The sequence below is a fragment of the Puma concolor genome, chromosome B3, assembly GCF_028749965.1.
Source record: "Puma concolor isolate L17-30 chromosome B3, mPumCon1.1.hap2, whole genome shotgun sequence".
Lineage (NCBI taxonomy): Eukaryota > Metazoa > Chordata > Mammalia > Carnivora > Felidae > Puma > Puma concolor.
In genome coordinates this window covers 144,858,722-144,869,981 of record NC_141672.1, presented here as the reverse complement: position 1 = coordinate 144,869,981, position 11,260 = coordinate 144,858,722, and the positions used below count along the sequence as shown (strand labels likewise).

At 52.9% G+C, this 11,260-nt stretch overlaps 1 protein-coding gene across 3 annotated transcripts in view; it reads right to left on the bottom strand.

Annotated features, from left to right (window-relative positions):
- Positions 1-2,524: 2,524 nt before the first annotated feature.
- The window catches only part of ALPK3 (alpha kinase 3), a 55,665-nt gene continuing 46,929 nt past the window's right edge, over positions 2,525-11,260 (bottom strand). For all 3 annotated transcript variants that reach the window (XM_086711646.1, XM_086711647.1, XM_086711648.1), the window contains 2 exons: positions 9,233-9,281; positions 2,525-8,413 (listed from right to left, as the gene is read on the bottom strand). In XM_086711646.1, the coding sequence (XP_086567772.1) occupies positions 8,068-8,413; positions 9,233-9,281 (395 nt within the window). In that variant the 3' untranslated portion in view covers positions 2,525-8,067. The remainder of the gene's footprint in view (positions 8,414-9,232; positions 9,282-11,260) is intronic.

Here is an 11,260-nt window from a genome sequence, read left to right as displayed (position 1 = left end):
GTGGGACCAAAGAGGTTTAGTGTGAAACCAGGGTGTTTAACCTGGTCAGAAATGATAGCCAGTTGAATCCTCAGGGATCCATCCCATACTGGACCCGGATGTTCTGCTCAAGTCATTAAACAGCCAGTGGCCAGAGGAGTTGACTAGACCACTGCCTCAGGCCAGGAACACAGACACTCATCTCCTATTGTGACTCTACCATTTGGGCATGCATGGCAAAGGCCAGGAGTGTCCTTCATCTACATGGGTGGCGTCTCCTGAGGCTGAGTGTGTGGTATAGCTACTATTCCTCAAGGAGGGAGCCATTTGTGACCCACATCAGTTCTGAGGTCAGAGGACAGTGCCTCTGGTGTCATTGGGGGCAGGGGGGAGCGCCTCCTACCCTGAGCAACTCCAGCTAGGCAACCACGCCTCCTGCACACAGATCCCCCCGGGGGCTGATTTCCACCAATGTCATGTTTAGCATCGTAATCCAACAGTGGAAATCAAAGTTGCCCGGCTGGATGGGATATGATCCAATTCCTGATAGGCGGTTCCTGAGGCAGAAGGAGTTGGGGTCCCTCTGCAGGCACTTTTGTGTCAGGTAAGAGCCGCATTAATGACCAACAGAGTTCATTTAAAGGAAGGTCACCACCGGACAGTCTCAGGGAGACCAGTGCCACCCCACCCCCACCCCAGACAACTGCAGACAGACCGTCCTTGTCTATTCACATCTGGTAGCAACGTCTACGAATAAAATGGGTGAATGATAGATAAATGAATGGGTAGATGGATAGATAGATGATTGACAGATAAAAGTATATAGATGCTATTTTTTTATTTTCGACTTCAGACAGTCTCTGTTGACTCCGCTATAGAAAACCCAGATTCGGCTCTCCGATGCTTGACGGCTGCGTTACCATTTTGATTCTTCCATTCATGCCGTTGCACTTGGGGTCAATTACTACTGCTTGAGTTAGCAGGGCAGAGAGCTGGAGGAGCCTTGGCTTTGACATCATCCTACAGCTTCCATGCCAGCCCCAGGTGGACCGTGTCCAGATCTCCTAATGCCCACGGCCTTCTTCCTGAGGAAGAAGTTGTCTTGCTTAGGACTGCTGTCACACGAGGCCTTCTCTGTTGTGTCCATAACAGCGGATCCTAACTGATGTACCGCTGCTCTCGGCATCCAGTGCAAATGTCCCTCCCTGGCTTAGCCCTGCCCCTCTCGGAGCCTCATATCGCAATACCACAGTCCTCTTTACCAGGCACTAGCCACATGAGCTTTCACTCCACGCCTCTGATACGCGCCGACGAGGAACTACCAAGCCACTCAGAGTGGCTCCGGAGAGCCCCAGTCTCATTTGGGTCCCACATCCTGCTGGCATTCTCTTCCATTCTTCTGCTTGGTAGTTCTCCACACATATATTCGCCATTATACATTTATTGGTGGGTTTGTTGAAGGTTTGCCTCCCCCACTAGACCGTAAGCTCTCTCGGGGAGGAGTCTAGGTATGTTTTGTTCACTACGATGTACCCAGAACATAGAATTGTCGCATACAATTGGCAGTCTCTAAACACTAGTAAAAGGACTCAAACAACAATGAGGAGCTCAGTTCAGAGAATTTAAGCAAGAACCTCCAACCCCTATGGCTAGGAAAGCTGGATTTGAACTGAACTTTGTCTTACTTGTTTGTTCTAAGCCTGTCAAACAACTTCTGGGAATCTGGTTTCCCTTGAGCGACTTTTCCTTTCAGAAGAAGGGAAGAATTCGCTTTTCAGCTTACCACAAGTGTCCCGTCTCCCGGATGGTTAAATTTCTCATTAAAAATTAGCGAGGGGCACCTGGGTGGCTCAGTTGGTTAAAGTGTCAGGCTCTTGGTTTCAGCTCAGGGCATGATCTCATAGTTCATGCATTTGAGCCCCGCGGGGGACTTTGTGCTGACAGCGGGAGCCTGCTTGGGATTCTCTCTCTCTCCCTCTGTCTGCCCCTCTCCCTGCTCATGCACGCTCTCTCTCAAAAATTAATAAACTTTAAAAAAGTTAGTGAGATGGGTTTTCAGTGTGCAAATCTCCTTTTCCCATAAATGAGACAGCCTCCCTGAGTTTTATCTCAAGTCACTGAGACCCAAACCCTGCCTCACATTACACTGTCGATCTGCCAATAACCAGAATGCACGCTCAACATAGCTTCGGGGACGCGCAGCAGAGTCCGGTCGGGAAAAAGAAGAGATACCCCCAGAAGAAACTGTATGAACTAGCTAATATGTCTTGTCAAGAACCATAGGGAAAATCTATGGGGACTTGTAAAAGGCTTTTGGACCAAGAGGGGTGGAATATAATTGTGGTTCAGGTGATATTTATTGATACATTTGCTCACCGGAGATTCTACATTGCAAGTAGGAGCCCACACAGCTTGATACGGTTTTTATCCTTGGGGGGTGGTGGAGGTGGGGGGTGAATAATCCAAGTCTGGACCAAATGTTGAGCCATGCTGAATTATATTTTTTAAAAGACCAAATATCCGAGAAAGCAGGAAATCACAGATGTCAGGAAACAAGAATGCTTTATTGGGTCCCTTGCATGCGTCCAGCCCATCCACCCTCTCACTGTCCCCTGACAGGCCCCAGAAGATGGTCTCGCTCCTTGCCATGAGAAATACATGTGTGAGGCGCTCCTGGCTTTCCTCTCTAGTCTGGAAGGCTGGTTGGAAGAGATGCTGTGAAAACGAGCTTCCTGATCTCAGCAGCAGAGATAGATACAAGGAACAAAGTAGATGAGTCATCAAAATGGTCATGGGCATGGAAGCCAGACCCCTGGCTGTGGCTAATCGATCACCGGGTCCCAGGAATGAAAAAGACCAGACAGTCCTTGAGATATCACCTAGTTGTTACCGTAACCAAAGACTTCTGGTTGGGCAGACAGGTCTGTCTCAAGCTGCCAAGGTCACGTCAAAACCTCCTACTAATTTCCAGACCTTCAGTGGAGAGCAAGTCAAACATCTTGGAAGGGAAACCTTACTTTGACACTTAGATATATATTGCAAACCTTCTTTGGCCTTCCCCAAAGGGATCTGTGTCCATTTATCTGGGAACTAGGCAAGGAAAGGGAAAATATCCAAACGTGGGGAGAGGGGTTCTGTAAGACACTGGCTCCAAGCCATGGCCATTTTCTGGGGACAACAGAAAAGTACGCAACCTGTCAACCAATGGGGATGATTACTAAACCAAATTTGCACCAGAGTAAACACACTGGAACCTCAAAGGCAACCAAGGATTATTTTGAGTGAAGAGCTGAAATGGATATGTTTTTGAAATAGGCATCGCTCCCACACTGGCGCTCTGATGTGTGGGGTGAGAGCAACAGAATAGGACAGGACAAGTACAAGCCATTGGAATCCCCCTCTCTACCGAAACGGTAAATCGAAAGCAGGACCGCATTCCTAGGGGCAATGTAGAAATTAGTGTAGCTATCAAAACCTTGAGGGGGAAGTCATAGCAATGCCTACCACAGGTCAGCTGGGCCAGTGCAAAACACCGAGAGGTCTCCGGATTGCCTCAAGTTTTAAAAAGTGACGTCTCCAATGGCAGGTGCTGTTCCAGAGACGGTCTTCCTGCTAAAGCAAGTTCATCCAGCACTTGGTATGAATCCTTTGATCTAGTGAATTCATGTTTTTCTTCTACTTTGATGAACAAAGAACGTCAGAAACGATTCATCTTCACTTGGCCTGGGGTATATTGCTCTGCTGTCCTGGCTTAAAGGCACAGAACATCTCAGCCGTCCAGCTCTGTGGCTCAGCCGGCTCACAGGGACGCTGCCCTCACCGCCACCACATTCCCTCACACTGATGGCATCACGCCGATAGAGCCTGGAGGTCAGCAGTGTCCCTACGTGCCTTGAGAAGACATATGTGAGTCACAGGTGGAGACAAATCACGTGAAAAAAAAAAAAAAGGTCTTGATAAAGTTCCTGGGGGTGAAGGGGTCTGATTAGGCCAGAATATTTTCCCCCATAGTGTAGAACAAGTGACTGCGTTTCGAATCCCTTACCACGAAGACCCAATTCCAGGCAAAAATGCCATGTTAGGGCATCTTGCTCCAACCCACGTGCTCACTGACCCAGAAGGCCACCAGCTTTGGGGTGGGCCCCGAGCAGGTTCTCTGGCAGGGAGAGCCTTTAGTACAAATGCTTCTCCTACCAGGCCACGTGACAGGACAAATGTCGTGCCTGAGGTATCTGTCCGTCTGTGGTGTATTGGGGAACCATGTGGGGCCTGTGGCCCAGCACAGCATAATGATGCTTCTGGCAAGTCCTAACAAGCGTGGCAGGGAACCCAGGGTTCAGAACCAAGTGTTGCTCTGGCCAATAAGTAACTCTTATCCTTTTGAGACAGGGTCCTCCGGCTTGCCACCGGGCTGTGGGGCAGCCTAAATGCTCAGCTACAGCATAGCAAGTGGCCTCCCGAACCGGGTTATCCGAAGCACCCAGCCGTAGCGAGCCATGTCCAGAAGCACTCCATCATTAAGGGGATGCTCTGAAGGCACAAGTGTGGCCGCGTGTGTGAGTGCCTCACTCATCCTTCCACGATGCCCCCTCCTGCCCTGCTCCTCAGCCCCCCCCCCCCCCCGGTCTATACCTATCACCTCAAGGGGGCAGGGTTTGTCTTGACCACTATGGGTCCTTCATATCCGGCTTTGCATTGACTTTCCTTCTCCAACATGCCTCTCCCACTGTCATCACCCATGGAATTCTCGAATGCTGTAAACGTCACTGTGGTATCCCCACACAGTGCATTCAACCCAAGGATGCACTTTACAGCAAAAGTAAAGTAATGGGTTGATGCCTGTGGCATTCCCTCATCTTGTCGGGGTCCCCACAGTCCAGAAGCAGTCAGCTTCATGATATGGTGAGATAGTTTGCCGAAAACTCAGTGATGGCCCGGGTTGAGAAACGATACCTTGAAAGGTTGGGCCAGACCCGCAGGATGTCGCATAGGCTCTGAACTGGCAACCGAGTCATGGTATTAGGTCGCTCTCACAGGCTGGGAAGCAGGGTGGAGATGTGCTGTCACCACATCTCATTACTCTTCACATACCTGAGCTTTGGGATGAGGCTTTAGTCTCCAAGGAGACACATCCTCAAAATGTCATAATAATAAGCTGAATTAGAAGCTAAGGCACCTGATCGTTTCAGGCTCCTTAAACCTCTGAGAACACATAACAAGAGGTCGTGGGAGTCGTAAGATGGTTAATGTTATCGAGGGAAAATATTGTCGCTACATAAAAGGAGGCGGGGGCACAGGTGGATGTGGGGTGAGTCCTAGGGTGCCCCCCCCTACTGCCAGGTCCTATGGTAAATAAACGCTCACCACGCAGGCAGGACCACAGAGGAGCTGGACTTCTGAAGTTTTGGGTCACGCCGACGGGCAAAGCATCCCTCGTCATGAACACTAGTTCTCATGACCTATTCTGGAAATGGACTGCAGCCTTTACCCATGCTTCCTTTCTTGCTGGGTCCAAGGACTTGGGTTGAATACAGTTACTTTCACCACTTAATCCACAGGTCGCAGAATTTCAAAATGGAATTATATAAAAGAGAGAAGAGTGTCACTAGTGATGCTGGACTTGGGACAATGGTAGCCCTGGTCACTACCCCTTGGACTTAGTCATCGGATGTGACCTTGAATGGTCTCCCCAAGCAGAGAGGAACTTGTTCTTGGTTGTATGTGAGAGAGTCGTGATACATCGGGTGGGGAAGAACAGTGTGTGTGTGTGTGTGTGTGTGTGTGTGTCTTTGTTGCTGCCACCAAGCCTTTCCTACCGTTCCATTCTCCACCATCCTTCTGGTAAGTATCCCTATGCTTTGGGAAACTGCCGCTGCCCTGCTCCATGATGCCCTGAGCTCTAGGACAGGAATCTGAATCTTGCGTGAAGGGAATCCCATTGGAACCAATGGGTGGTTGGTGAATAGAGTAGCTCTGAAGCTACTCCTCAAAGCCAATCATCAGCTATTCCTTTGGTTCTTGGAGCTGCCCCAACACCTTTCCCACAAACCCCTTCTCCTTGCTTAAGTTGGTCAGAGTCCATTTCTGTGGCGCAAAATCCAAGAAACCTAACGCAAAGAGGCTCCTTTGATACCCCTTCATGTATCTTTGCCTCCAACAGCGGTCAACTCAGGGTTTGGCACAAAGCAGGTGCTCAGTGTACGTCTGTTGAATGAATGGATGAATGAATAATATTCCAACTCTCAGTTCACCAAGGCGGTCTGGATATGCAGACTGGGAGGGTTGGGGGCACACTGGGACAAGAGGAAAAGGTGGGGAGAGTCACCTGAGCACAAGACGAGGTAGAGAGGTCAGAAATGTCAAAACGGAGGGGCACAAATGACAGGCAAGAAAAGGCCTGGGTGGTGGCATGGGGTTGTTTGAGAACAAGAAGTCTCTGCACCTGGGGAAGCAGGAAACGGTCAGCGAGCGGCTGAGAGGCGGATGCTGGTTGTGCCCTGAGCTGGCCTCGTTGCCGTGGAGAGAGCCAGACACACTGGGCATCTCCCCAAGGCCTCCAGCTCTGTTCTTCCTTCCTGGGTTCCTTCCTTTGTGTTCCTCTTCCAAAGGAAGGAACAATTCCAAAGGCCTCAGTCCCCAGGACCCTGTTCAGGGACACAGCCATCAGCCTCGTCGTGCAAGAAGCACAGATTGTCTAGCCGTGGCCACAAAAGGCTGAACGTCAATCCAGGAGCCAAAACCTTGGTTCATCATTCCAGAGGGCCCAGGGGCTGCAGGATCCCCTCAGAGCACCTGCCTGGGGAGAGGGGACCCTGACTCCGTATACCCACAACCACACCAGATAAGGGCAAGCGGGGTACACAGTTGCTGCCTTTATTGCATTCCAAGGGGAGCAGACTAGCACCAGACCCATCCCGCCCCAGGCCTCAAGGAGGGGCCCTCGGGAAGGACCCAGGGTGCTGGGCCGAGCACAGCAGTTCCTCGGGGGCCCCTATGTGAAGCCCAGAGCTGGAGCCCCAGGATCGAGAGCTAATGGCTGGGGGCACACGTCCTGGTTCCCAGGCACAGAGACTCCCCTCCACCCCAGCACGCGGGTGGGCTTCGCCCTTCCTACAACTCCCAAGGGCTTTCCCCCCACCCCACCCCCCGGAGAAGAGCCTAGCCCTCCGGCCCCGGTCTAGAGGGGATGTGAAATTCACTGTGACTGCATCTCCTTTCTGTATGGAGCACAAGGTCCCTCCAAGTCAACACCTTCCCTCTGGCCACAGCCGATGACACAACCCTCATGCCACTTCTCGCCTCACAGGCAAGGGGTCTGGGAGAGGCTGGGGAGGAATCTGGTTGGTGGAGCCCCTGGGCGTGGGGACGCGCAGGGAGGCAGCGGAGGCAGGACGGCGGGCTGTGACAGGGCTCAAAGCTGGGGATGGAGATCGGGGTGCGGGAGCAGAGGATTCAGGGGAGTGAGTGTCTGCGTGCTGGGAGAAGGAAGGGCATGAACACACGTCACCAAAGACCACGGCACAGGAACACGACAGGCTCTGGAAGGGCACTGAGCCCCACGTGGGCTCAGTGACCGGTTAGTTGTAGGACAAGCTGGGAAGAATGAAGCCACGTAGCTGGAAAGAGAGTCACCAGGCCAGACACGGCTGGGGCAGTCTGGAGCCCCGAGGACAGATCGGGGCCAAGCAAAGGAGAAGGGTAAAGGCTGGCCTGCGTGCCCCCAGGGTACAACATTCACCGCAGGGTCCGGCAGGGCGGGGGGGCTGGGTGCGGAGCTCATGCAGAGGACTCGGGAGCCTCCGGCAGTGGCCAGTGTAAACTTCAAGAAGGGCCTGGGCCGCCAGACACTTGGGGCTGCGGTCTGGGAGCCCCGGGTGACGCTGGCACCAGGAGAGGCCACTGGGTGCCACGCACAAAAGCCGTCTGCTGAGGAGCGGATCGAGGAGAGGCTGCCCGGAGAGGCCCCCGAGTGGTGCCTCCCCGGTGCATCTTCCCTGGTTAGTTCCGTATTGGGCAAGTCTCCATCAGTTCAAGCTGCTTCCTTGTTGGTCTGCTGCTGGGCGGAGGCCCCGAGCCTCCCGTGGGGGGCTACCGCATGCCCTGGGCCTTGAGGCCGCCCTCTTGGATGGGAGGCTGTCCCAGTAACTGGGCGGTGAGTGCCTCTGAGGCCTGAGGGGTGGCCTTGGAGCTTGGAGTATTCTTCCGGGTGCCCTGGGGACTGGGGGGGCCTTTCCTCTGGGGCTGAGGACTCAGCTGGGTGCCCTTCCTGCCAGTAGATGGACTCTTGGAGCCTTTGGCCTTGGCTTGAGGGTGGGCGGCCTCGGGGCCCTTGAGGGGTTTTAGCCCCAGCATCTCACAGAAGGTGTTGCACTGGTGGGAAGAGGCAAACTGGTCCAGCAGGGCCGGGAAGCAGCTCTCCTTGAGGCCTTGGTATCTGCAGCCAAACAGGAAGAGCTGAGTGGGAGCTCCCCCCAGAGTGAGAGCCCTTGGGGGGCCTACTCTGGGGTGGCCAGGGCCAGGGTCATGCCCTACCCTTTCAGGGGGGCTGGGAGTCCAGCTGGGCACTACCTCACGGGGCAGCATCCCAAACCTCAATTTTAAACTGAGGCCTCCTTACGCCACGGCACAGGAACTCATCACGTCCATGCTAATCGGTGTGCGGATGACCTACCTTTTCAGTATTAAGTAGAGCAGACTCCACATCACCACTTTCCTCCCAGGGCCCTGCTCATCTGCTCCCCGATGAGCTTTCTCAAGCGAGAAGAAAGAGGAGCCCAGGGCTGCAGGTGAGCAGGTGAGCCTGTGTGCGGGCGTCAATACTGCTGGTCCAGGGGCGCCTGGGGGGCTCAGTCGGTTAAAGTGTCCGACTTCAGCTCAGGTCATGAGCCCCACATCGGGCTCTGTGCTGACAGCTCAGAGCCTGGAGCCTGCTTCTGTCTCCCTTCTCTCTGTCCCCCCCCCCCCACTCATGCTCTATCTCTCTCTCTCTCTCTCTCTCAAAAATAAAATAAACATTAAAAATAAGTTAAAAAAAAATAAATTTAAAAAATGCTTCTGGTCCAGACCTGGGGTCAGGGGCATGGGGGTGGGGGACGGTCAGCAGTCCCTGGGACATTACTATACGGCCGCCAGGGCAGCTAGGACCATTAGGCCACAGGCCCCGTACCTCAGGGATGGAGAACCAGAAGACCTTTGACAATTTCACACCCCGAGAAGATTCTCAGAGGGCCTCCTGTCCTCAAGAACCACTCACCCTCGTAGTTTGGTAGCAATCTGCACATCAGTCATCTTCCAATCAACCCCTGGAAAGAGAGAGAGCTGGGACTTGAGCAGCCCGGGCTGGTTCCAGGGCCCCCACCTCTCCAAGATGGGTATCATTCAGCAGGAACTTGCCAGGGTTCAGGGCACGCCATCACCTCTGACCTGTATCACAGGTGGTGTGGGCAACTCTATGTTGTTAGTGGCAATAATATCCCATTCTCACGGGTGAGGAGATAGGCTCAGAGGTAAGGGACCGAAGCAAGGTCACATTCATTCATTCATTTGATAACTGAGCACTGACCATGGGCCTTGGCCACTGAGTCAAAGTAAAAGTTCAGTTTTTCTTACTCCTAGATCCCAAACTCTTCCAGCTGTTCAATCCTGCCTCTGTTGGATCACACTAGGCCACAAACTGGGCTGGCCTCTGGCTTTGAGCTAACCTTTGCTCCTTCCTCTTACCAGATTAGCCTATCTGGGCAAGAGCGAGGAGGCGGAACATGAAAGTCAGTCAGGCTGGACCAGCAGAAAAGTAACACTGGATGAGACTGGGTTCCACGTACTCACACAGACAGCAGGCGAGCATCCACACAGGACTAGAGGAAGGCAGTGTTGGGAGAACAGACACGGAGGAACGGTCCCCACCCTGGCCAGTCCTCCCAGCATCCCAGCGTCCAACGTTAGAGTAGGAACCTCTCCCCACTTTCCAACTGTCTGGTCACACCCTTGCGGGAACCCGCCTGTCACTAGCAGGGCTCAGTGCTGCATGTGACAGAGGGACACACGCGTGGGCCTGAGAGGCGGGCACACCCAGACTGATTTCAGCCCCATCCCTTCCAAGCTGCGAGAACTACCTCCAACCCTCATCTGTAAGAGTGGGGCAACGCTGCCCACCTCGCTGGGGTATTGAGAGCATCATGGGGTGTGCAGGGCTCTGATTTAATGTCTGAAACACAGAGGTCATACAGGAGGCGTTAATCTGTCTGTCATTTCTCTCTCAGGGCCATCGCCTTGCACTCTGCCCCACACTAGCCATGATCCCTTACGTTGGCACAGAATTTCAGTTTGCAGAAGGTGCCCATGGACACCGCCTCACTCAGGCCTCGCAGCCAGTCTGGGAGGCAAGGAGGATACTGTCACCCCTTGGGGGGGAAAGGGTGGTGAAACTCGGGGAGATTAAGGGGCCCACTCTGTCTGTGCTTTGGCTTTCCCTTGGGTTTACAGAGACCAGCAGAAAAGCCATGAGATGTAGACTAAAGCCTAATTTCTCCGACCCCCAGCTCTTCCTACTACATTGCATGATCATCTCGTACTAGAAACTGGTATACTTATCACAGCTTCCTGAGGACAGTAACGATTCCCCATTCGCCTTTTTAGCTTCCCGATGTTGGGTAGATGTTGGATGGATGGAAGGAAGCATGGATGGAGTCAACAGACAGAATGAATGACAATAGCTTAATGTGCTACCAGTCCCCCCCCCCAATATACAGAATTATATATACCACATTTGCAGTGCAGTTCAATCCCAACGAAAAGCACACTTGAGCCGGTTTTCTGTCTCCGGCCCTTGGTTTTCTCACTAATGCACACTGGGGACTAGATGAGGTCATGTGTGATAGTCCCAGCATCCCTCTCCTCCCACTGTAGAGAAAATCTCTTTTCCTCCCCCCTGCCTGGTTCTGGTTAGAGAGTAAGTAGGCCTGGGAAGGACTGATCAGGAAAAGGAGGAGGATTTGTGCTTTGCTGGCCTTTGTTGGAGGGGGATGTCTGAGTAATGGGAGAGATAGAAATAAAAGGAAGCCAGAGAGACTAAGTTGGTTCACGTAATACAGAGCTAACAAAGTAGAGGAGGAAGAGGAGGAGGAGGAAAGGAAGAGAGAAAGGAGGAGGATAGGATGAGGGGAGGAGGGAGAGGGAAAGGAAGGGGAAGAGAGGAAAGGAAAGAGGAGGGGGAGGAGGAGGGGAAGAGGAGGAGGGGAAGGAGGAGGAAGAGAGAAGAGGAAGAAAGGAGAGGAAGGAGGAG